This window comes from Dunckerocampus dactyliophorus, chromosome 2, assembly GCF_027744805.1.
Source record: "Dunckerocampus dactyliophorus isolate RoL2022-P2 chromosome 2, RoL_Ddac_1.1, whole genome shotgun sequence".
NCBI classification, from domain to species: domain Eukaryota; kingdom Metazoa; phylum Chordata; class Actinopteri; order Syngnathiformes; family Syngnathidae; genus Dunckerocampus; species Dunckerocampus dactyliophorus.
Genome location: NC_072820.1, coordinates 23,886,682 through 23,912,625, shown reverse-complemented (window position 1 = coordinate 23,912,625; position 25,944 = coordinate 23,886,682). Strand labels below are relative to the sequence as shown.

Here is a 25,944-nt window from a genome sequence, read left to right as displayed (position 1 = left end):
CTCTGTGCTATATAGACACATGCATAGCCTATTTTTTACATATTGACCACAATTAGTTTGAAATAAAATATCAAATATCATAAAAACATTTCACTACACTTTAATTTGAAAAATGTGCATTGTAATCTGCAGTCTGCCCTGTTGGCACTTGACAGACAAGGAGAGGAAGACAAAGCCGAGAGAAAGGTATTTAAAGTTAAAGCATTTCTTGTTCAAGCCTATGAAAACGACCCTAATGTTGACAATATTGCTGACAGTAAATAAAAAAAATATATTTTTTAATTACTACCACAGCGACAGCACAAGCATGACACAGCGGCAGTCCGCCTCCCATGAAGCCCACCACCAACAGCTTCAAGAAATCCTAGAGGAAACGCTGCAATGATCAGGAACTTCCTGTTAGCTATTTGTTGGTTTACTGGTATGATCTGGCTCTCACAGGAGAAAGGAAGGTGACTCATAATGAAACTACATGTGTGTGTTTGTGTGTGTGTGTGTGTGTGTGTGTGTGTGTGTGTGAGAGATAGCTACAAAGAACAGGGTGTGCTTGCTCCTGCCGAAGATGGTAATGAGTTCTGTATCATGCTTCTGCAGCAAACAAGTCTCAGACACGTCTCTGCACTTATTTACAACAGACCATTTCTAACTGTACTGTGTGTGCATGTGTTTGTGTCTTACATTCTGGTTCTGGATTAAGACTTCTAGTTGGGGCTCATGTGGCACGTTGAAAACCACACGTACACGGCCATCTTTGATGACATCACTGGAATCTTGCACCTGTAAAGAAGGAATGCATGTGTGTGGTGGCAATCTAGTGACCAATTTGGATGTGACGCACGCTGTAGTAAGCAGACCTCTCCCACGGCAGCATAGTAGGGGTTCCCCACCATGAATACAGTACTTTGAGGAGGAAAGAGGTCTTCCAAGCTCTTAAAGCTGGTCAAAGATGAATAGAAGGCCTTGATGTCCTAGAAACAGTGAGGACAGGGTTTATTATCACATTATGATCACAATGTTGACATCATGAATCTCACGCTTGAGCAAAATTACAATTTATATGCTTAGTTACCAATAAAGAACTATCAAGGTTCACCAGGGATGGGAATAATAATCCATCAATCGCAACAAATTCAGATGACCATGTTGACAAATGCTGTCTTCAAGCAACTCAGGCAAAATAATGTGCATTCATTGGCTGCAACCGGAAAAGTTGCAGTTGTTGAGTCTCAACTACTTTGCAGCCTTGGGGCGTACCCGTACTTGACCATTCACACCATGACGGACCTGTGTTCAATTTCCCTCTCCCTCTCCTGGCTCCTGCTGGCCCGCGTTCACACTGACCATTCATGTTACGTCACGTTCATTTGTACCCTCACTTCTATTCTGCTGTATTAATGTAATTTCCAGTTGTGGCATGGGGGATTGCGAGGATGGGGAAAAGACGTAATCGTCAAATTTGCAGAATTTACATAACAGACCAGAGGCGTTAGAAGTGTTTGAGGGAGGGCAAACAGGTAGTGCCAAACCTATTTGTGGCACACCAGCAGAAATAAATTATTATATATAGGAAATACTGATTTATCTGAATTTGTGCATTAATTCCAGTCTTATTTAGAGTCAGTCTGATTATTTTGTGGAAGGTGGTTGCTGTCATAAATTACTTGTGAGAGGAGGGATTGCACTAATTAAATGACATGTCTTTATTACAGAAATCCCTCACCTTTTTGCACGTCACATTTTACAGCTTTATGCTATCACGGTTTTTAAAAAAAATACACTCATCAATAAGTCATGCTGTTTTCTGGTTGAATATGGCCTATTAGTAGTCAAAAACATGCAAATTTAAGCTTTTTTTGGGCTAAATTAAGCATTTTTAAGCCTAAAAATTAAGTAAAATACACATAACATATATAATATATATTATAAAATAGTTCGATTTTTGGAGCCAAGAAGGTAGAGCTTGGAAAAAATCCTCTGTCACCTCTCTGCACCACGCCTTCCTGGCAAAACATGCATGGGTGTCCAAAGTGTGGCGCAGGGAACATCTGTGGAACGTGGCTCATTGCAGCAATAAAATAAAGAAAAAGTACAAAAATTGAGCAAAAAGGCATAATGTAAATAGAAAAAGCTAAAATGGTGATACTCATAACTAATAAAAACCACGGTTGTCAAAAATAACGCGTTAACTGCAGTAACTAATTTATTTCATTAATTACGTTAAATGTTTTTGTGTCATTAACACATTCACAACAAGCACGCCTCTGTTATGACAGAAGACGGAATTACAGTGGAGCGTCCCCACACAGTCTAACGCTCTTTTATAACTTTATTCTGAGCTGAGCACATCAGCAGCAGTACAATTCCAACCCCATATAGTGTATGTATCTCGAACTCACACACATCTTTAGATCGTTCATCTTGGGAACGACACTTACTCATTCTCATTACAAGAGCGTGACATGCATTCAGAGGCACTCCGAACATCACAAAAACGGCTTTATTATGCATGTGTGTGTGTGTGTGTGTATGTGTGTGTGTGTGTGTAAAAATAAACAGGAAGATAAAGAAAAACATGAAGTGGATATTCTCACTCACTTTGTAACTCATAATTCTGATGTACCATTTGCTACATTTAAGTATGCTGGACAATACACTGAAAACAAGTAAATGTACCTTAAATTACGTGATGTCTTTGAACGCAACCCCTTATTGCTCATAATAACATGGTTTAAAATGTGATTCAAATGTTCTGCTACTATTAAACAGACTACTGTTAGACAAATAGATTTTTAGACTTGTGTGGTATCTTTTAGCTTGGTTGACATATTCAGTTCATTTGGAGCTGTTAATACATACAAATATATATAATCCTGTCCTGTCATTTATCTTTGTCTTCATTAAATACATTAAAATTGGCACACTTCCAACATAGTTGCAAATAGGTGATTAGTCATGATTAATTAATTTTAAAACTGTGACTTATCAGATTCAATTTTTTACTAATTTGGCAGCCCTAATAAAAATACATAGATTTGTCTTTAAATGTATAATGTATGAAAATGTATTTATATGTATGTTGTTTTATTATGAATACTTTTTTTTTCAAATTATAAACATCAAAGGACAGTCCTGACGGGAATAGACAAAGTAAACAAGAGAAAAACAGTGAGTTGTATTATTATTATTATTATTATTATTATCATATATTATAACAGTGGTCTCAACATTTTTTTAGAATAATATCTGAGCGTTAGACATTTCAAAACGCACCTGCATTGTTTTGTGACTTGGTTTAAGAAAAAAAGTCTGTTTGTCCGGTCATATTTTTTCATAGTACTTTTATTGACACTAATGTTTTAGTTTTTCTCATGAGCCCAATCTTGTGCATTGTCTCGTCTTGTGAGTTGGGTTTCTCGTGACACTCCCCTCGGACTCGCTACATTGTGTGCTTGCATGCATGTGCATGGAATCATGCCGGGCCCTAGACCACCTCTTCCAATTGTCCCAAAAGAGGAGACGTATGCTGTGCTTTCATGTGTATGACTTTGCTCACACCAGCAAACTGCGCTGTGCTTTTGGTCTTAAGTGGGTCCCTGCATGGTAGGATTGGCCTAGTGTGAGTGCACCACAAAGGACAAAGACATGTCAGCTTTGGGATATGGAGCTACATTCCTGCAGACATCTGCTGTGGCACAGCTTCTTCCAGTAGCATTAATATGCTTAAAACAACACCAAGAACACAAATTTAGAACATTCAGGGAGTCTCCAATCTCATCAAAAATAATATACATATTCTTGTAAAATGTAAAAGAAGAAATACTTTAAATTTAGTTTTTATGCAATTCTGCAAGTGTTCTCAATGTACTGTACCTTGACCACAGTCTGGTAGGCAAAAGGAATGACCTGTTTTGCCCACTGTTTCTCCAGCTCCACCACACCGCTGGCTTTAGGGATGTATTTCCTTCCTGTTAGCAGCTGTCCGTATAAAACCACTGCTGTTTCATTCACTATGATGCCTTTCCTCTTCAGAAAACTATGCAAAAAAATACATATATACAGTATATTTTATTATTAAGTTTTATGCTAAGTTAAAAAATGGAGCTGCAATAAAATGAATGCTTACTGTTCAGTGATTCCTTGGACTTCTTTCTCCCATTCCCGCTGTTCCTTGTCCGAGAGGAAAGTGACTTTGATGGGTGGAGGTGTGGACGGTCTGTCGTAGACTCTTTGGTCACCTTGTGGCTCATGCAGAGAAAACCTGTCAAACAGAAAAAAGTATTTGACTGCAATAAAATTCTGTCTTGTACAGTCTCAACCCAGTTTATCCCAAAAGAAGCCAGAGTCATGTGTACTTGAAGTCAAATGATGGCGAATATAGAAAAGAGCAAGTGGAACACATAGAACATGTGTGAATCGTAATATTTGACCCTATTAAATTAATTATTTAAAATGAGGTTTCATAACAAAAAAAGCTCATATGACAACCACTCCAAAATGTTTTAAAGACTTGAGTTCAAGTCAAGCTCAAAGCTGTATATGGCTTCTTATGGGTTCATTTTAATTAGTAATGATTACAGTAATCCCTTGCTCTTCAAATTTTGTGCCTTCACTCTATCACGGGTTTTCAAAAATATATTAATAAATCATGTTGTTTGTTGTTGATTAGGGCCTATTATTGGTAAAAAGTAGCATAATTATGCATTTTCAAGCATAAAAATGGCTAAATGAAGTAAAATTATTTCATGTCTAGTTAAAAAAAAACTATTTAGAAGGTCGTAAACAGGTTTTCTATACTCTAGCTATGAGAATATTCCATTTATAAATAAGGAAACCTACTCTGCGGTGGGGTTTGCAACCAATTAACAACGAGAAACAAGAGATTAATGTACTGTACACTGGTTCCATTTTCTGCATGTAAAACACTGAATCTGCAGATATTTAATGTATATCAACTACCCCTTACTTGGTTTCTCCATCTGACACAGCAACGATGCGAGCTTCCTCCAGATGTGGCCAGTTGACAAACACGGACTTCCCCAGTACTTGTTCAGCAACATGATCGCAAAGCTAGAAGATGTAGGACATGTCACAGTGAAGATGTACATACTATAAATACTATAAATGAAGGGAAGTGTATCCAAATGTTTGACTGGTAGTATATGAAGCAAGATAAAGAAGGAGCTTACCATTTCTTTTTGCTCACCAGGGAGGATGTCCAACATCATGTTCTCACCTCTGCTACTCTGCTGGAACACCACCACCCCACTCTTCTTCATATTAAACTAAGAATGAGTGAGGCCATGAGGGAGAATAAATACAAAAAAAATGCTCTTTATTTATTTTATTAACTATATTTTATGTATACATACTGTAGAGTACAGTATATAAATTGAGTCTATGGTCTATATTGTTCTGTGTTCTATATTCACAATAATCATTTGATAGGAAGTACCACCAAACACATTTCCACTACTTTATAATCATTTGCTTGAGAGATGAGGAAGAGTATCACGAGTGGATCAGACATTTTGATGAGCTTGTGCTTGTTGGGTATCGCAGGGATCTGACAATTTCTGAGCCTGGTGACATCATAATATGCAAATTAAAGGAGTACATTTACTCCCATCACAAATTTTGGGTCATTCTGATTATTTTTGTCATTTACAGTATGCCTTTATCTCTAACCATTTTCAAGCTACAACTTTTTGAAATAGTAATATGATTTCACAGAGTCCATAGTAACGGGCGCTACTTCTGTCAACAACAGCAGCATAGAGAGAGCGTCTGTGAACACAAATCATGCATGGCAGACTTTGTGACAGCCACCACCGATGACTACGTTTTACTTTTACTCCCTCCAGGCAGAGAACAAAGTTGCTGGGTGCTAAGCAGATCCAGCTATAGTGATAGTGGTCACCCCAGCCCCACCCCCAAACAAGTGTGACACACACACACCCCCGCACGCACACACGCACGCACAATATATGCTTTGTGTTATTATTGGTTGTTGGTTTCAACATTTCAGCTTTTTCTCATTGTGCCTTTTGCTGTATTTTTTAAAATCATTTTTGTGTTTTTTTTAAATTTTATTTTGTTTTGCAGTGATGCAATGACAAATGAGCCACGGCCCGCATATGGCCCCTGAGCCGCACTTTGGGCACCCCTACGCCCCTACTTTTGTGGCGTCGGTTTCATGAGCAAACCATAACTATTTGGCTTGTTTGCTCAGTGTAGTGGATGAGCGATGCAGATTGAGCACAGAGGGGCTGGTCAATGAGCTAGAACAGTCAGCCCTTAACAAGCGGCGTCGTAGCGGCTCAAAAATTTTTTGGGGTGTGCACAAGCAGTTATATTTGCGCCTTAACGCTGAGGTAGCAAAGGCAAACTTTGAGCCCTATTAACATGCAATAATTAGTGTTGTGTGTGCAAGCACATTGTTGCAGCGCACTGTCACTCCAAACCTCTCTCGCTCTACCTTTTTGCTAGCGCCGGGGGTTGAGTCGGTGTACGAGGTGAGCCGGTGCACTAGTGTACCTCCAGCCGGGTTTTGGGGACTGGGCTCCTTGCTGGGGCTCGCAGGTTGCTGCCTGGATAGCGGCGAGGCGTACGGGCGTGTTCAGTGGACAAAATGCATGCCTGTTAGTCGCTCTCCGGGAGGTGAGGGCACTGATATGATAACACTTTTTTTTTTTTATGTTCTTGCGATCGACCGGCAAAGTCCCAAAGATCGACTAGTAGCTCACGACCGACAGGCTGGCGACCCCTGCACTAAGCCATTCTCACAGTGTTATCATGTAGCACTAGTGCTAAACGCTTCATTGACAAAAGAACTGAAACGAAACAGTCGCAACGTCAACTTTCATTGGGATGCCGACTGATTTTTCAGCACAAGACTTGTGCTCCCCATTGAGCTGGTAAATTAAATTCAAATTCAAAGGCGATGCAGCAACTCCATTAGCTTACTTTACCTCTTGGTAGTGGCTTGAGGCGCTGTGTCACTATGCCAGAAATGTTGTATTTCGGCGTTAGCTCCTACAATAACAATGCTGCTATAACTTGGTTAATATGAAAGTCACGTTATGTAAACGGAACAGGTTGGAGGTTTTTTTTTAGAGGGCTTTATAGGCTGAATAGGTGCGTCACATTATGTGCATTGTTAGCTGCCTCATACTAGCTGTTTTTCTTTCTTTAGAATGCACAGAAAGGGGAAAGACGTGTTCATGTCGCACGTAGGGATTGTGAATGATGGCCAAAATTTTAAAAAAAGTGCAGTTTTCCTTTAAAATACTGTAAAATCTGGACTTTTTGGCACATTTTGAACACATTTTGTTGTTGATTTTGTTCACATTGATGAATTTATTTATGACTTAATTATTTTATTTATATTATTGACGTATTTATATGACGATACTGTTCAACTTACATGTCACAAAATTTGGTAAAAATAAAAAGGCATTGTTGTTTTATTTTGTTTTCCTTTTTTGTTCAGAACCTTTTCAATAGTACCGATTTGACATGTAGGTTTTGCATTTTGTTCCTTTACAACCACGGTAGGTACCAAACCACAATGATGGCATACCGTTACACCCCTGACTAAGGATTGCAATTAAAATAAAATATGACTTTATTAGTCCCACAAGGGGATATTATGATTGCCATCCAGTCCAATAACAAAAGGGATCCATGCATGTGAGGGTAGTGACGTCCATACCTTGTGTTTGATGTGATGCAGCGTGGGGAAGCCACAGAAATATAGGGCTGAGCGATCCACACTTTTGCCAATGTGGTTTAGTGGAACGTGCCAGGCATCCATTGGAATGTTTTCTTTACTATGAAATCCAAACACATGAACATACAGTGAACACAGATGAACAACAGGGTCACAATCTGCCTATCTTTCTATATCTTTCTGGATCTATCTTTCTATATAGAGGCGAGTGTGTGTTTGTCTACCTGGCATGACAGTGGGTGATGTTTGGGAAGAGCTGAGGCAGGGTGGAGGCGTATGTGAAGTCTTTCTCTGGGTCATACGTGTAGACGGCACATTCTGTATGATGATTTCTGTCCCTCTCTTCTTTTGTTAACTTATGATTGCAGGTATCCATGGCTGCCAGCAGGTGCCTCTGTTCAAAAAAATATCAAATGTAAAAGATAAGTGAGGGTACACTCATGGGCTAAATGTCTTGTTACGGTAATTTGGAGCCCTTAATGATTTGTTTCAAGTGTTCGTTATCCAGGATGGAATGACAACACAAAGTACATCGGCAATGATTTTTGAAACAAGAATTGGGTGCAGTTTGGAATTTATTTAGAGAACACAAACGTCGCCCCAAAGTGACATTTAGACAGCTGATTGAATGTTCCAACAGGATAATGGTCCCAAACACATCAAATCTGGTTTTACAATGGATAATGCAGGCTAATATTAAGCTTCTGGCATGAACTTCCCAAAGCCCCGGACCTCAACCCAACAATCTGTGAACTTTGCTTAAATGCCAGGTGCACGCAAGAACCTCTAACCAATTTAAATGACGAAGAGAAGTGTTTATATCCCAACAAAATTATGCCAGAACCTTATGGATAGCTACAAAAAGCGTCTGGTCGGAGTGGTGGTAAAGGACATTTAACCAAATATGAATTAGAGCTGCAACAATTATTCAATGAATCGATGAATAATAGATTATCCAATTAATCTACAACTACTCTGGTATTTAACTGTTTTTTGATTTACAAATATTTATATCCTCTGATTTCAGCCTCTCAAATGAGTATTATTTTAAATTTCCTTTACTTTTAGAGCCTAACCGATTACTCAAACTCGAAACAAAAAGCTTAGATTAACTGACGAAGAAAATAATCGTAAGTTGCAGCCCTTATATGCATACAGTAGATCCCGGTGGTTACGTTCCAGGGCCACTGGTGAAAAAATATGAGTAATTGAGACGCCCATAAAAATGTCCTGTGCCAAACCCTGCTGCTAGCTTGATGTTCTCCTCTGATTTCAGAACATTTGCAATAAAAGTTGTAATTATTATATTACATTCAGTTCCAAAACGTTCCCTTTTTAACAGTGGTACATGTATGGCCTTACATTTTACCAGTATTTATAAATTATTACCGCCTTATGATGAATGAGATGAGCTTTCTGAAAAAAAAAAGAAAAAAAAAAATCCTATTTTATGAAAAAAAAAAACATTTTTTGTCCAAAGTCAAAATCACTGAAGATGTAGGTTGTATCATCATTCCATTCTGAAAAAAGAACGGCTCAAATAAATCTGAGTGTATTTAAACCTTCAACCAAAAAGTGTACATTAGCTTCATTGATTAGCATTGACTTTACTGCAGCAAGTAAGTGCATACCTCATCGATGAAGGGAATGAGCACAATGGCCTCCCACTCCTGCTGCTTGCCATTGAGGTCAGTTTTGAAGTCAACTGGGTAATATTCAATAATGGGTGACAATTCACTGGTCATCAGGTGCTAAAACATAAATAAGCAGTATAAATAAACCAAAGTTGCACTGCAGCAAGGTGTACTCACAATTAGTTAGTTGGCTAAAAGTGGCAATCATACTGTATGAAGCCATAAGATCATGTCACTTAGTCATTTTAACAAGAAGGGCACTGCGAACTAATTGATGGAAGAGAAAGTACAAATATAGAAAATGAAGAACTCTTGAGCAGAATGTGTTAGCGTGACTTCTTTGAAACATCAGGGCATGCTGGGTACTACCATTCCACAACAATCCTGTAGGTGGTAGTAATGTGTATTATAAGTACAAGTGACTGCAACACAAAGCAGTTTTTCTTCAGGGTGAACATTCCTTAACCCGGATCTGCACCAAAAACAGCCCAAGTAATGTCTGCACTCCAAATAATTTGATACAGCGTGTGTGAAAGAGTACACAAGGTGTGTGTTTTACCCTGTAACATTCAGGCAGTAGCTCCATACTGGCAGCAGGCAAGACTGCTAACAGCTGTTGGAAGGGCATGAAGGGTTTTCCAAGCTGAAAGTTCAGCTTCAACTCTGATATATTTTTGATGTCTGACAGGAAGGGTGCATAGTGGTAGGGGTAAAACCTGGAGAGGCACAGATATAAGGCGTTCATGAGCGAAGTGGTTTGAAAAAAAAAAACATCACAAAGCAGAAAGAATAAGAAGAAAAAATAAAGAAGACGAAGAAAGTAAGAAAAATAAATAAGAAGAAAGGAAGGAAGGAGAGGAAAAAGGAAGGAGGAAGAAGGAACTGGAAGGACGGAGGAAGAAGAAAAAAGGGAAAAGAAGGAAAAAATAGGGTGAAATTGGTCTCTGCATTTAACCCATCCTCTTGAGGAGCACGACAGCGTAAGTAATAGATCATAATAATAAACAGGACGTGTTAGTTAGGACAAGGGTAAGTTCTCACCAGCTCCAGGACTTAACCCCATGGTAATAGTAGTGTAGAATCCACTGGATACCTTCCACGTAACATTTGGCCTGCTTGGCTAGAAAATCACTGCAAAGAATGAACATATGTAATTGGACTTCGGCAGTAAGCTGTTTCTCATGCATGTTGTGCGTGCATGTGGCAAAGAACTCACTCAGACACCACATCCACCCCCATCTTGGTCATATAGTACGTGCGCTTGTACTGTCTGAACTCTGTTTCAAATATGTCATCTTCTTCCTCCTCATCTTCTACCACAACTCCTTTCCCACTTCCTAAGACCTTATCTGATGAGGTCAGAGCTGCCAGAGTGATGGAAGCATTCTGAAGATGCACAGACGTGGTGTCATTAAAGTTTACAGTGTTGAATTATATAGGAAAACACAAGTGTTCTTACCTCCTCCTTGTTGTTGTGTTTGTTGGCAGCTTCCTTCTCTGCTGCTTGGCCAGCTGCTTCATTCAGGTACTTGTTACCAACTTTACTCTCAAACCACTTCAAGTCCACGAAAACCTCACTGAAGTGTTCCCGATCAAACTGAATGGATGTAAAGAAAGGTACTTAGAGACCCTGTGAGTGTAAGGTGGGTTAGAAAGGCCCTTCAGGAAGCTTATGTATGGCGGCCAAGGATTTGGTGTTATAGCCCTGTTCTTGGCAGAATGACGACCATGACAGCACTCGCCAATCTCATTCCTTTTGAATGAATGCAATAGATATTGATTATTTAAGGGTTTAAGTTTATGCATTTTGATGCATGACATACCTCAGAAAGTTTCTCCAAGTATTTCTCAAAGTTTCCAACGTTAAGGTGGCCATTCTCGTTCAGATAACCTGAAAAAAATCTGTTAACATGAGACACTAATAGGTACATTACATTTGACTCATAGCTGTAGAACTGTATGTCATCGGGACAGATTTGGATGTGAGTATACACCTAGTAATAACGGTACATTCCTTCAAATATAAGTCATATTTGTCTTTTTTGTGCTTGTTTGACTGGGCCAACAAATACTCTCTCTCTTTGAGTATGTCGAAACTGTGCCCAATGTGTCAATATTTTATGCAAGCACCATTGGTGAATTCCACACCCAAAAAGGAAAAACTGCCCCACGGTCCACTTTCCAAAGGGAACGAATGATGCACTGCTTCAAAACGTCACTGTACAGTAATCTGTCATTTATCACGGTTAAAGGGTTCCAGACCTGCCCATGATGAGTGAATTTCCGTGAAATAGGATTCCTTATTTATATATGGAATATTTTTGTAGTTACAGCATAGAAAACTTGTTTACGACCTTCTAAATACAATTTTAACATTATAAGAGCCCTCTAGTCATGAAATAAACACCGCCTACAGTCACCATAAAATTCCTATTACCAAATATAGTAGATATATTAAGTGAAAATAAGACAAATAAGACATAACTCAGACACACACATGTATGTGTGTGTTGTTGTAAATGTGTTCTGGTGCTGAGGGGGCTGAGTGGGAGGCAGACAGGAAGTGATGTCGAGTGTTCAGAGTTGAGTTTTAGCCTGGCATGGGTTATGACTGCAACAGTATCTTGTGTTAGGGATTATTGTTTGTGCTGTGAGATTATTCAAACCTGCAATAAAAGCCTGTTGTTCTGACAATCAGGTCTGGTGCTTGTGAGTCTCACCCAACATTACAGTAACATCAATGACACCGAGTGACCAGTGCAGAATACTACATATCATCACAACGTCTTTGAAGGGGTCTTCCGAATTCCTTATATTTGTATTTTAGTTCATTGAGCCATCTTTATGCTTGAAACCGTCACCCGCTGATGGCGTTATAGAAGGGGCGGTGGACCTCAGGGAGAATGACTTCCAGTTCCGGTTTCCTATTGAGATAAATAACACAATAAGAGTGAGTCACCAAAGCATGGGTCTCTTTGTTTTGGCACTCAACTCCGCTGAATGATACAGTATAGTACAGGTCAAGCGGACTAGCTTGTTAGAAGCAATGTTTGTCCATACAATAACCAAAACATATTTTTGGCAGTCATTTTTGTGGAAAACCAAATCCTAGGAAAACTTAGGTACCACCGCTACGTTGAACACATCTGCGCAAACAAGTTCATATTAGTTAGGCTCTTGGACTGCTTGTCTTCAGCTAGCCAGATCCAAGAGAGGCTTCCTTCTGGGATAATGACTCGATGACTTCCTCCTTCAACATGACAACCAAGTAGACAAATTCCTGGCCAACCAACTGAAAACGAATCAAGAAAAAACAAGAATCCTGTCCGTCAAGAACCTCACAAATGGACACTTCTGACTCTGATATTGATACATTTGTGAATGACAGACCCCGGCTACTGAAATACAATTTGTAAAGGTCCACAAAAACATTTTTTTATTTAGTCAAAGGTCCATTAGCTAGGAGACTGTCATGCCACACGTCATAATCCGATTACCAGATATTCAAAGCAAAATGGCCTTTTCATTCAAAACAACATGTACAGTAATGATAAAATGTCTTAACATTTTGACATAAATTCAAATAAATACTCAAAATGTAATAAAAAATAATGCAAATCAAATATACCGAGAAGGATAAGGACACAGTTAAAGAAGCCTTTTCTTTTTAAATATAGACATAAAGGATCTAAAACAAGGTGGAATGTACAGTAATCCCACGCCACATCGCGGTTTGAATTTTGCGGCTTCACTTTCACAAAAAATTTTTTTTTTGCATAACAAACATTTTGAAGCAAAGAAATGACGACAAAGTAAAATACAAACAGCCATTCAGAAGACGCATTCAAAGATGTTGTGATGGTATGTTGTATTCTACACTAGTCACTAGGTGTCAGTAATGTTCAGTGAGACACACAAGCACCAGACTTGATTGCCAGAACAACAGTTTTTCCTTAAGGATTTGAGTTTGACACCCTCAAACTAAACAGCAAATACGGCATACTTGTGAGTCAATATTGCTAAATAAGTGAACACAATGTGAAGTTTTACAATCATTGCTTAAGTGTGTCTTTCTCACCACGAAGGCCGGGCAGCACGCTGATGTAAGTCTTATACAGCAACGGCAGAGCATCGTGGCTGATGTGGAGATGTGGAAGATGGGGGATGAAGTCGTTCCCCACAAGGAAGCTCATCAGAATCCAGTCATCTATTATTCCTTCCAAGTCGTAATCTGAGCCCATTGGAGTCTAACAATCAAAATGTTAAGACCAATTGAAAAATTGCAAGAATTTACATTTGCACTGTTGGATATTAAGGAGACTCTAAGTAGGGATGGCCCGATCTACATTTTTTGGCTTTTGATACGATTTTTTTTTTTTTTTTTTTTAATAGTCTTGAACATCCGATCCTTTTTTTTTAAAATACGTAATAAGCTTTTGTTACAAACATGAATTTGTGGAATTTAATATGGTTATGAAAATAGCTCTTCAAATCATTTAAAATAATGCAAGCAAAGTATTGCTTAATTTACTTACTTTATTACACAGCATGACCAACAATTTTGTTTAGCTTTTGTAACAAACCTCTGTGAGTCAGGTCCCTATAAAATAAAAGTCCATCCAATAAAAAATAAAATTGGAAATGGGCGTGCAAAATACTTTTAGGCTAGGACTAATCATTTGACATGGTTAAAGGTGGCTGGTTGATGGTTCAAAATGGCTGAAAAGCCAACATTTCGGGAAATGTTAAAAATGTTTGACAGACAGTATGAATTGCCTGGAAGAACGTATATGTCACATATATCAATGCCTGAACTGTATAATCGAGTGAAAGAAGACATGTTGAAGGACATCAGCATTTTACTCCGCCACTACAGATATGTGGTCCAGATCAAGTATGAACCCCTACATTAGTTTAACAGTACACTACGTAACTGCATGTGTGTGTGCGATTTTTATTGGTGTTTTTTTCCTTAACAGAAACAGAGCGTATTTTGTATTGTTTTGGATTGTTATTGTGATTTGTATTTAAGTGCAATTTTTGCTAAAAGAGACTGAGAGTCCATTTTATTTTCATTGAGGTCTTTTTTGTTTAATTTATAACATTGTTTAATTTATTTAAAAGCTCAACATTCCAATTACAATGTTAAATACTCATGAAATATCAAATTGTATTGCTTTTGATACGATGTACTCATTATTTTGCCATATAATGAAAAAATTGTCAAAAAAAAATGTTGTCAATAATATCGATTATCGACAATAATTTGTCCAAAATTATCGTCCAGCAAAATTTGTCATTGTGACAGACCTAGTCTTAAACTTTTCATCAGCTGATGAACAGCCTATTTCAGTTCAATGGTTGTTTGCAATAAATTGCTTAGTAAATTTTTTTGTTGTCTCATTCCCATTTCTTCTTTTTGCCTTCTGAAGGTCTACTTAGAACCTCCTTGAGATCCAACAGTGCAAAAACGTAAATTCTTGTAACTTTTCAACTTATCTTAAAATATCGATCAGGAGTGTATCTAACCTTAAGCGCTGAAAACTCGTAGTCAATGTATTCCCTCATCAGAGACAAGTGAAGCAAATGAAAGGTAGTCTCCTCTGGAGCGGTGATCCTGGATGAAAGAGTCCCGGTTCAATATATCAAGCACTTTGGAGAATAAACTCTTCCAGCCCTTCAAAGTTGTGGTAAATTACGATACTAAGTAATTACTTTGGTACTTAGTTCTGTCTTGTCAAATGTGTGCTAACTGTTATACATATTATAAAAGTATTTTATTACACATATTATACATACTGTATATGTTAGCATTTTAGCTATTTTACTCATGTCTAAATGTAAATACCGACATGACATGATGTGGGGACACTATAAAACTGTCCTTGTACTTTCGGTATTTGCTATCTAACCAGATGCTGGCATGCTAACCGTTGGCACTTGGCATGCTAGCATTTTAGATATCCAACATTAGATTGTTATCATGATAGCTCTTAGCATTGCTAGCAACTCCAGCGAAAGAAAAAGATTTAAAGGCAAAGCCAAGTTGGTTTCACATGATAGGCCAGAGGTTCAGGTGGCATATCCATCATAATTTCCAAGGCAATTTTTCTAGATTATACAAATATTATCCACAGCTTCCACTTTGTGGAAGATTTTTTTCAATCCCATCTTTTAAACCACTTATGGTAACTTGCTGGTGGTGTAATACTTATAAAAATGTAATTCTGAGCCACTTAACAAAATGATACATTTAACAAGCACTATTCAGTCAGATGCTTTAGCTATTTGTTGTGAAAGAAAACAAGTCAGCAATTTCAACCACTTAATCTTAAATTCGATAACCTTTCAGACCTTCAAAATCATCAAAACTGAAGTATTATGAGAAGCTTCAAGTACCTGGATAGGGATATAGTTATTGTCTGACATATAATACTGGTTAATTAAAACATATACAGTATACTTTAAAAATCCTGCGCATGCCAGCAATTCAAACCTTTTCTGGGATTTCTTTCCTCCAAAGCGCACCTCTTCTCTGAGCAGAGAAAAATTTGGCTCATGGCTAGTCAAACCCAACATGATCTAGAAAGCAGGCAAACAAGATGAGAATCCAGAGATGATTCACACATTGGTACACAACCACATTAAATCATACCAGGTCAGCATCCAAGCCATATAAGCAGTGTCGGGTGTTGGGATCATGACCTGGCTTTGCAATTTCCGAGCGTATAAACTCCATGATCTTATGCTCTCCCTCCCCAGGGGTCTGAAAAGACAGAGATATTCATTGATTGTTTGCTCAGATAGTTCCACCACAAATGGATCAACCTACATTGTAAAGTATGTTTCTTTACAAATTGTGATTAGCACATGGATATAGTGTTTATTTACATCAGTGGTTCTCAATTATGGTCTGTCATGCCCCCACTGGGGGAGAGAAATGTTTTCCAACCCCCCCCTTTCCACAGTTCACCGCCTCCTCCCAAACGTACACACCTCATGACCTGACAGGTAGATTTTGACATTCTGCCACAGCTTGTCAGTAGAGAGCTTGTTGTGGACAAAATACTTGAGCTGGTCCTGGAGTCTCACCATGAATTCAGTCCCTGGAAGGAAAGGAGTGACAGCTAACAACTGCTACCAACTTATAACCCCCCTTTTTTTTTTTTTTTAATTACCTTGCATTTTTATCTAGTTGTGTTTTTCCATTGTTGTTTAACAAAGATAAATACCATACACATTCCAGTGGTATTCAGTGACGTGCTGTGAGGTTCATGGCTGGTGAGGCACTGAGTATTTTTAAAAATGTTAATATAGGTCGCTCATTAAGAGAAAGAAAAAGAAAAAGAGAATAAGTCACTTTAGTTTAAAAAAAGTACCATGTACAATTGTACCAAAATCAGCAATTTATTTATTTTTTATTAACTGAAAAACATTTGGGTTCTTACCTTTTATCTGTATATAAAGAACCCTATCCGTCTACAGGAAATGTTCTGATACTTTGTTGTAAAAGTCTGATCACCTTCTGGTGAGCTGCGAAATACAATCCTACAACTTGGCAGTCAAAAAAATATCATATAATATAATTAACACATTTGACTTGCTGCTCTCCAGTTGGTGCTGCTGCTGTAAAAAAAAAACAAATCAAAACAAAAAACTCGCTGCCTTATCCTCTCTATGGAAGGCAGTGACAAGAGCCTTCCAGCTCACGCTAATCCCCACTCTTTCAGGATGAGAAGAGTACTGCAGCGCCTCCATGTATGACATTTCTGTTATTTTGTTGATTAGCAAGACTAATGATGTCACACATACATTAAATACATTATACAGGCTGTAGAAAGTCATAGTGTATAATAAATGTTCAACAAAATTATATTATTGGCCACATGCTGACAAACAGAAAGTGCCAAGTGCTGGCCATGATCCAACTGAGTGTATTCAAGACGGTAGGCTGGGCTTGTGCACGAAGCAGAGATCATCTTAGGTTCCTGCCATATAACTGATTAGGAAATGTACAAATTCAGCTTTTTTTTTTTTTTTTTTTTAAACTAAAGAAAATGTTAAAAATGATTGAAATCATACATAAAATACATTTATAATGCAGTTAAATGGACAAATATTATGTGTGTGTGTGTGTGTGTGTGTGTGTGTATATATATATATATATATATATATATATATATATACACACACACACACTGTACATACACACTGTATATATTAGCGCTGTCAAAAATAACACGTTCAGGGCGGTAACTCATTTATGTAATTAATTATGTTACATTTTTTTGTGTAATTAATTTATGCGCACCAGAGCAAGCACTTTCTTTTATGGGTGCCACATCGGCGACATCGCCTCGACTCCATTCATTTTCAATGGAACCTGCGCGATAGGGTGATTATCGCGCGTGTGAAAGTTTGTGCTTTGCACGTGTCATGTGACACACGTCTTGCGACGTGATCCCAGAAAGTCGAAAAATTTTCAAGTTTTCATCGCTGATAGCGGGGTCTATTTAAGGAAGCCACATACTGATCGGGGATTGGTTTCACCTGGCTTGATTCATTCGTGTCTACTCATCCTGGTTTGGGCTATGTGCAACCAATTAATCCTAGATGGCTATTGTTTTGGGTTGGTTGAGCTCAGCTCAGTCATTTATCCTGGATGTCTGAATCCTACTTTTGTGCAACAGGCCCCTGCACACTAATGTGATTGATTGATTGATTGATTGATTGATTGATTGATAAATAAATAAATAAATAAATAAATAAATAAATAACACTAATTCTTCATTGACTATTTAACATGATTAACTTGTGATCTTTTACCATACCACCTACCTGGAGTGATGCAGTTTGAATCAAAGCGAGCTTCTGTGGGTAAGACTTCTCCTTTATCCAAAGCTTTTTTGATCTTATCTTCTGCTTCTTTAGCTGACCTTGATTCACACAATCACACAGGATTAAACAAAATCACATGTCATTAATCAACACATACACTTCTGAACTGGTAGTGGCTGCTTCAACACAAAAAATATGGTTTATACAATGGAACCCGTTTATGCTGACCAGTGATACGTCATAAAGGTGTCTAGGGTAGGTTGGGACGAATAAAGTTTAAGAAAGCAAAAATACCAGACAGAGAAAAATCATGCACTGATTGGTCCAAGGACAAATTCCAGGAATAACAAAAAACAAGTCCCACAAAAACTGGGGATGGAACAAAAAACAATCATCCAAAACCAGGATGTAAACAACTAGTGAAGCAAAATGCTCAAAAATACAAAAAGGAAAACACAAAAGACTCACCAGAAAACGGTCAGAGTGAGTACACCTTTCTATGAAAAGTAAACATGCCACACAAGGCAATCAGCAGTCATTCATAAAACAAAACGGCTGAGCAACAAATAGCACAAATATGTCAAAGAGCACTGAGGATAAGTGGCATGGAAAATGGATGGATGGATGCCAAAGAGCACTTCTGGCTTGGTCACACACAGCAATGATTGAGAGAGCATGGGGGTATACGGCGAAAGTGGCTCAACAAACCCAGGCTTTGTGCCCAAGATGCAACACGACAAACCCTAACATCCGCAATCAGACTTAATTGGTCCCGCGACGGTGGTTGTCAACTTACATTGTCATGTCCGGTTTTTGGCTTTGTGCTAAGTGCGCATTCACATGAAAGGGGGCGTTTGACGTCATATTATTCTACTTCTGCTGAAAAGTGAAGCAATCCCAGTCAGTGTATTTTACAACAAAGGAGTACGTAATTATTCTGAAGTGTTATGAGGAGTTCTCAAAAGATTATGACTGCTAAACGCAACACTGTCGCCACCAATAAAACGAGGAAGGACTGCTGGCAGAATAATGCTGAGCATGTAATGGGTTAACACCAATTTTTTTAGACTAACTATAATTTATAATATATTATAAATATATATAATATATAATAACTTAATAAAAAAATATATAATCAAATAAATAATCAAAATATATAATAACTTATGTCTTGTATGTCATTTTGACCACTAGATGGCAGTGTTGATGTGAGTACTCATGCAAGAACTGCGTGACATTTACTGTACCACCTAATGGTCCCGACCAGGTTATGAGTTTAGCCTAAGTTACTATGGTGATACAGCTGCTTTAAAAGAGCGCTACCTTCGCTGAACACGCAAGTCCGGCTTTCAAATCAACACAGCTCGCCAACCCACTAAACTCGCTTCGCAGAATAACTCCAATGAGTCACCTCAAACAGGAGGTCATCAACCTAAACGCCTCCCTGACTCACAGTGTAACCGAATAAACAACAAGTAACACAACACCACACAGCATATGTGGGTATCGAAATAAAGGCATGCTTGGTAACTTCCTATTTGGGAAATGTGCGCGTGGGCTTTCCAGCATGCTTTGCGCATTATAAAGTAATATAATGTTGTGTTACTTTTGGTTGCATTGTGAAAGAGATATGTATTACAAAAATCCACAAATGTGTGGTGTTGCGAATGCTGAATAGTAAGGGTGTCACGAGTCACTCAACTCACGAGACTCGACGATGCACGAGATTGGGTCCACGAGAACAGTACTAGACTTTAACATTAATTAAGTACAATGAAAAATATGACAGGACAAACAAATGTTTTTTTTACCGAGTCACAAAACAATGCTGATGCATTTTGGAATGTTTAATGTATTTTGTCCCACAAATTGACGCTCAAACATATTATTGTCACCACTGTTATGTTTATATACTTTGTATAATAATAATCCATCCATCCATTTTCTATGCTGCTTATCTTCATTAGGGTCCCAGCTGACTTTGGGCGAGAAGCGTGGTTATAATAATAATAATAATAATAATAATAATAATAATAATAATAATAATAATAATAATAATACATATATATCATGTGGCTACATTGCCAACACGGATCTCTTCTATGTACGCCGGTGCTTGATGGTCGGTAGCTAAATGCAATGAGCGTCAATAGAACCGTTCGGTGATTAAGGGTGCAGACAACTCCAAACATCTATGTGGGTTGATCTGATAAGTCTCTGTGAAATTGATCAAATGTAGAATTACTACAGCTTCTGCTTGGACAGCAACAAGTAGCAAACAGCTGTTCAACTCTGACAAACAAAAAAATCACACGTCACTCACTGACGCTGGGAACACCAAGTTAGGCAAAGTGTGCCTAAAGCACACAGAAACTTTTTCAGATGGGCAAGGTATTTTAGTATTTTTATTTTCCAGCCACTCATCCACGCAGAAATGGTCTTCTGGGTGCACTGAAACAGTATTTTTTTGGACGCCGGCTTGTCGTTGTCGTGTAGACAGCCAAACCGCTCTTTTTCAGAAACGATTATGTCACCGACCCGTTGCCGTCATGTGACCAGAGGTGAACTTTGACGACAAGCCAACATAATATCTGAATATTTCGATGGACATGACATGACAGTCTCCTGATATTTTGTTGTCTTTTTCTCCAAAATGACTAATAAACGTACTTCTACTCTATCGTAAGTCTAGATGACCCTTGCAAACCGGAAGACGACGGACCTATGTGCATGCATTCTTTCTTCTTTGTATTGTATTGTATTGTACTTTATTAATCCCACAGCAGGGAAATTCACTTGTTACAGCAAGTTCTTCTATAGTTTGGTGTGTCACGTGGTTTCGTCTGTTTACAGTGCCACACCTAAGTGTGCCTTGTATATTACTTCGTTTTCTCCCAGTGATTCGTTCCCATTTGGAACGATTTACTAATCTGGCACAGTGTGGATGCCAATTTTACTACTGAATAGTGAATATGTGGGGATTCCCTGTATTTAAAAGGCAGGCTAAAGAACAACACAATGTCCCAGGTTTAATTGGATCCAGAATCAGACTGAGAATGTGTATTTAGGTCCTGCTTCTACCTGAACCTCCGTCCTCTCTGCTGGTTCATCTTTGCCCGTGGCGCCACACCATCAACAGCCATGAAGAAGACCTTACGAGGCTTGATGATCCTGAAAAGCACCTCCAGGTAATGAAAAATGTCTGCAAAAATCTTCTCTTCAGAGATGCGAAAGTGAACATCCTCGTCGTTTGGGTGGGAGCACTGATGGATGATCCCATTCATGTCCAGATAGAGATTGTCGAATTCTGGAATCTGAAGTCAACCGAACAGTATCATTAGTAATACATAAAAAATGCTTCCCAAACTTAAAAATGTGCCTATACTCCATGGTCAATGCCAATAGGAAGTATAGTATTTCCCTCATATGCCTTAGATGCACTAAAGTGGATTTAGGCTGAATCCCAATTCTACCCGTCACCCCTAGGTTTTGCACGTTCACCAGTTCAAGTGGTGTCCCAATTCTCCTTAAACCAAGGGGAAAGAGGTAAGTGCTAAAGAGTGTACAGCCCTAGAAACCAAGGGTGGTCGGGGAACAGACTTTAAATGAAGGAGTAGGCGGAGTCTACTCAGGTACAACACTCGAGCAGCAGAGTGGAGACCAATAGAAGCATATACAGACCCTTTCCAAAAAATTTGAATGTCATGGAAAAGTTGTTTAATTTCCATAATTCCATTCAAAAAGTTCAACTTTCATAGATTATAGATTCAGGGCCCACAATTTAAACGATTTCAAGTATTTATTTGTTTATTTTTACATAATTTGGGCTTCCAGCTCATTAAACCCACGACCATTCAAAAGCTGTAATCTTAGTATGGAAAAGTAAAATGCAACAAAATACTATTCTGGATTTACAAAAGAATCTGAGAGAGAACATCAACGATCAGAGGAGACCAAGGCCAAAGCAGAAGTACGCGTCCCGTATTGAGTTGACAAGGGACACACTTTGTTTTCACGATGACAATGACAAAAAAAAAATTGTGTGTAAAATGTGGAGCCAATTGACGACCGCTTGTCACAGTCTAAGCCTTCGCTCACATTTCAATCTCATTGCAGTTCAACATTTCTATCATCTATGTTTGCACATTTTACCTGGCTCCACTGTCTCTCTGGCGGCAGCTAGCTTAGCTGGCTAAAGTTATCTGCCTAGCCTCTGGTCCACGGACTCCAAATGTGACTTTTTTTGTGACAGTGACATTTTGTCTTTAAAACAAACAAGCAATGCGGTTCGTTTGGAGCTCACTTTTGTCCCACGGGGAAGCAACAATGGCTGTCAAGTGGATGAGATAGATATATATATATTACGTGCAATTTTTGCTAAAAGAGACCACCAGAGTCCATTCTATTTTCATTTAGGGTTTTTTTTTGTCTTTTTATTTATTTTGTCTGTTTATTTAAAAGCTCTTGACATCCCAATTACAATGTTAAATACGCTTAAGAAATTGTAAAAAAGTATTGCTTTTGATACGATGTATTCACTATTTTGCCATATAATTAATAAAAAAAATAGTATAATAAGGGGATTACTGTACATACTGTATATAATGAATATGATGCCACCAATGAAGCCTTCCAGAAGATAGGGACAAAAACAGGTTAAAGAAAACAGTTGCCATTTATTGTAGAGTGAAAATGAGAGGAAATGTGAATATACTGTATTTACTTTGCAAGTCAATTTCAATGTGCACCGCTAAATTTTCTGCTTACGCTCATAAAATTTTAAGTTACGGGCTTATTTTACTGTGCAGCTAGTAAAATAAGTTTGTCTGGAGCCCTGCAATTTGTCTTCTATTTGGTGGATTTATTAGCTGAATTTAACTTTTCAGCACACAAGTATAGTGCATTCCAGGACTGCCGAACAAAGTACAAAATCTGAATGCTTGAGCAAAAAATATAGGGAAAGCATAAAAACATAAACATATAAAAAATTGTGGGCTTTTTTTTTTTTTTTTTTTTTTTTAAACAGTGGTACTTGTATGCTGTACATTTTACCGGTATGACGAATTTGCAAATTTCCAATTGGTGCATGCATAGAAAGACCACTTTGATGATCTGTCCATCAGGCTATAAAGTCGTCCCTCGCCACTCCCTGCAGTTCAAATTTCACAGCTTCACTCAATCACAGGTTTTTAAAAATAAATTAATAAATTATCGCTGCTTCGTGATAGACTACGGCCCATTATTAGTAAAAAAGTACACATATTTAAGCAAATGCAAATTTCACGCATTCTTGGCCTAAATTAAGCATAAATTAAGCATAAAACGGCTAAATGAACTCAAATTAAAAGATAAGGCATTCAGAAGATGCATTCAAAAATATGACATGTAGTATTCTACAATGGTCACTAGGTGTCAGTACTGCTACATTGATGAGAAAATAGCCACCAGCAAGTACGCCGTTAAGACAAAACAACAGGGAACTCTCCCACTGCTAACGTCTGAGTCTGTTATGTCTTGTATGCCTTATTTTCTGTTATTATGCCTACTACATTAATCCAATAATGTTAAAATTGTAATCAGAGGTGCTCTAACTACAAATTCCATTCTAACTATTCAATTTATAAATAAGGACTATTACTTGGCGGAAATTCATTTATGTCTGGATGTACATGCAACATGAATATGCTTTACAATCACATAGTCTATATGTGTTAATCCAACCTTTAGATAGGTAAAATATATGCCTTTAAGGTTTAAAAAAAAAAAAACGTTTCCAAACCCCTTCCATACAATAATTGTAAAAGTATGAGTGTCAAAGGCTTTATTTTGCCAGAAAACATGTTTTTTTAGTTAGTTTCTATTGTTAGAGAACTCATAGTGACAACTTTGTTCAGTTATTTTTTGGGGTGTTAACTTATAGGTATTGGCTTAGTAGTATACAGGTGGGTATACGCATAGTTCCTTGCCTTTTGACAGGCAAACTCATTCACACAAAAAGATGATGAAACAGTTTCTCAAGCTGTGCAATACATCCTGCACAGGAAAATAAATGAATAATAATAAATATTTAAAAAATTAATCATTCATCACATATGAACAATTTTAATGTTAACCTACGGTGGGGCATATACTGTAGTATAAATGTAAATTTGAAATTTACTAACGACCAAACAACACAACATGCAATAGTAGTAGAAAACTTGAGTGGGTCTTGGTTTTGGGCTGTTTCGTTTACATTTTGTTGTCAATTAGAAGCAAAATATTCTAGAAGAACAAATGTTTGAAGAAAAAATATTGAAAACCCGTTCACCATTCCAATTGAAATATGCACACTAATTAAATAAATGTCCTTCCGTAATTGGTGGCGGTTGTTCAGTAGTTGATTCAAATGTGAGTCGCTACATGAACATGCAACTATTCTATTGTACTGTATTGTATTTATTGCAGTTTAAAGTTATCTCCGTGAATGAAAACTTGTCGGGTTTAGAGAATAGTCACGTAAGCTAGCATTGCTAAGCTAACACTTCTTTCTTACCTGATGTTCCTTGACAACTTCACTTAGACAAGGGTAGCGCTCTGAAATCCATCGATAAAACTTGGGGACCCCCATGTTCGCCGCAAAGCCCAATGTCTATGCGGTCAAGCAAAAACTGGGAGAATATATTTCTATGTTTAGCGGGACTAGGTTTCGTTTGCACAGAATTGCCCGTGGTGCGTCTACTAAATACTTCCGGTCGTGTTGTCATTCTCTTTAGTTCCCCTTCACGGAAGTTTAGCTTGTAGTTTTTAAAACACACTTTACTTATATACACTTAGTGGGGAAATTTACATTTTAATGAATTATGAATATAGCATAACCTTGTAATTAACCCTTATGAACCACATTTACGGTCAAATGATGGAGAATATATTGTAGCACATAGAAAGTTAAGTTGTTTTTTTTTTAAATACTACTAATCGATGGGAAAGGTGTTATGTTACATTGTTTCACGTTGTGTCGCTCAAATGTGCTTTGAATTGAACAAAGAACATACATACATTGAAACACATTGAAACAGTGACATTTATTGAGTGTCTTATTAGCATTTTTACCAATTTGTTACATCAGGCTTTCCATACCAATTTTAATCTTTCTAAATCCAATATTTATCATTTCTGTTAGGGCCAGCTTTTACATTGACCGACCGCTCACAAATTATACTGTAAGTAAGAAGGTGACTTTCAGATATGGGAGCATCTTTGTGAGTGAAGCACTTTGCCAGTTGAGGAAGTGCTATCTGAAACACTCTGCCAAAACAAGGCTTCTAATGTCATCAATGACACCACTCACCTAAATACATACCTCACTAAATACTTCCTGGAGTACTCAACAAGCTCCAAAGCCTTGGCCTATTCACCCATCATTTCAAAATTCTACACAAAACAGCTTTTTTTGAATGTTTGCAAAACATATTTAAAAACAAACAAGAAATGACGCGCATAAGTATTCACAGCCATTGCTCAATGCTTTGTTGAAGCACCTTTTGCAGTAACTCCAGTCTTTTTGAATATGATCCACAAGCTTGACACTTTCCTGTCTTTGGACACTATCACCCAGCGCCCTCTGGTTAGTACAGTTTCACATCCCTCCACAGATGTTCAATGGGATTCAGGTCTGAGTTCTGGTTGTCCACTCAAGGACGTTCAGAGTTGTCTTACGTTCACAGAGTTGTCCTGAAGACACGCTTTGATATCTTGGCTGTG

The 25,944-nt window shown here is 37.9% G+C and overlaps 1 protein-coding gene across 2 annotated transcripts in view; it reads right to left on the bottom strand.

The window, feature by feature from the left end:
- The window catches only part of xrn1 (5'-3' exoribonuclease 1), a 43,190-nt gene extending 18,248 nt beyond the window's left edge, over nt 1–24,942 (bottom strand). The window contains exons 1-22 of one of the 2 annotated variants that reach the window (XM_054767052.1): nt 24,737–24,942; nt 21,283–21,515; nt 18,202–18,299; nt 16,360–16,469; nt 16,019–16,129; nt 15,860–15,945; nt 14,893–14,980; nt 13,442–13,610; nt 11,187–11,254; nt 10,823–10,960; nt 10,580–10,749; nt 10,405–10,494; nt 9,923–10,079; nt 9,361–9,480; nt 7,954–8,123; nt 7,712–7,829; nt 5,187–5,282; nt 4,964–5,067; nt 4,124–4,258; nt 3,871–4,033; nt 855–968; nt 679–777 (exon numbers count right to left, since the gene is read on the bottom strand). In XM_054767052.1, the coding sequence (XP_054623027.1) occupies nt 679–777; nt 855–968; nt 3,871–4,033; nt 4,124–4,258; nt 4,964–5,067; nt 5,187–5,282; nt 7,712–7,829; nt 7,954–8,123; nt 9,361–9,480; nt 9,923–10,079; nt 10,405–10,494; nt 10,580–10,749; nt 10,823–10,960; nt 11,187–11,254; nt 13,442–13,610; nt 14,893–14,980; nt 15,860–15,945; nt 16,019–16,129; nt 16,360–16,469; nt 18,202–18,299; nt 21,283–21,515; nt 24,737–24,811 (2,712 nt within the window). In that variant the 5' untranslated portion in view covers nt 24,812–24,942. The other variant, XM_054767053.1, reaches the window with a different exon arrangement.
- Nucleotides 24,943–25,944: the final 1,002 nt, after the last annotated feature.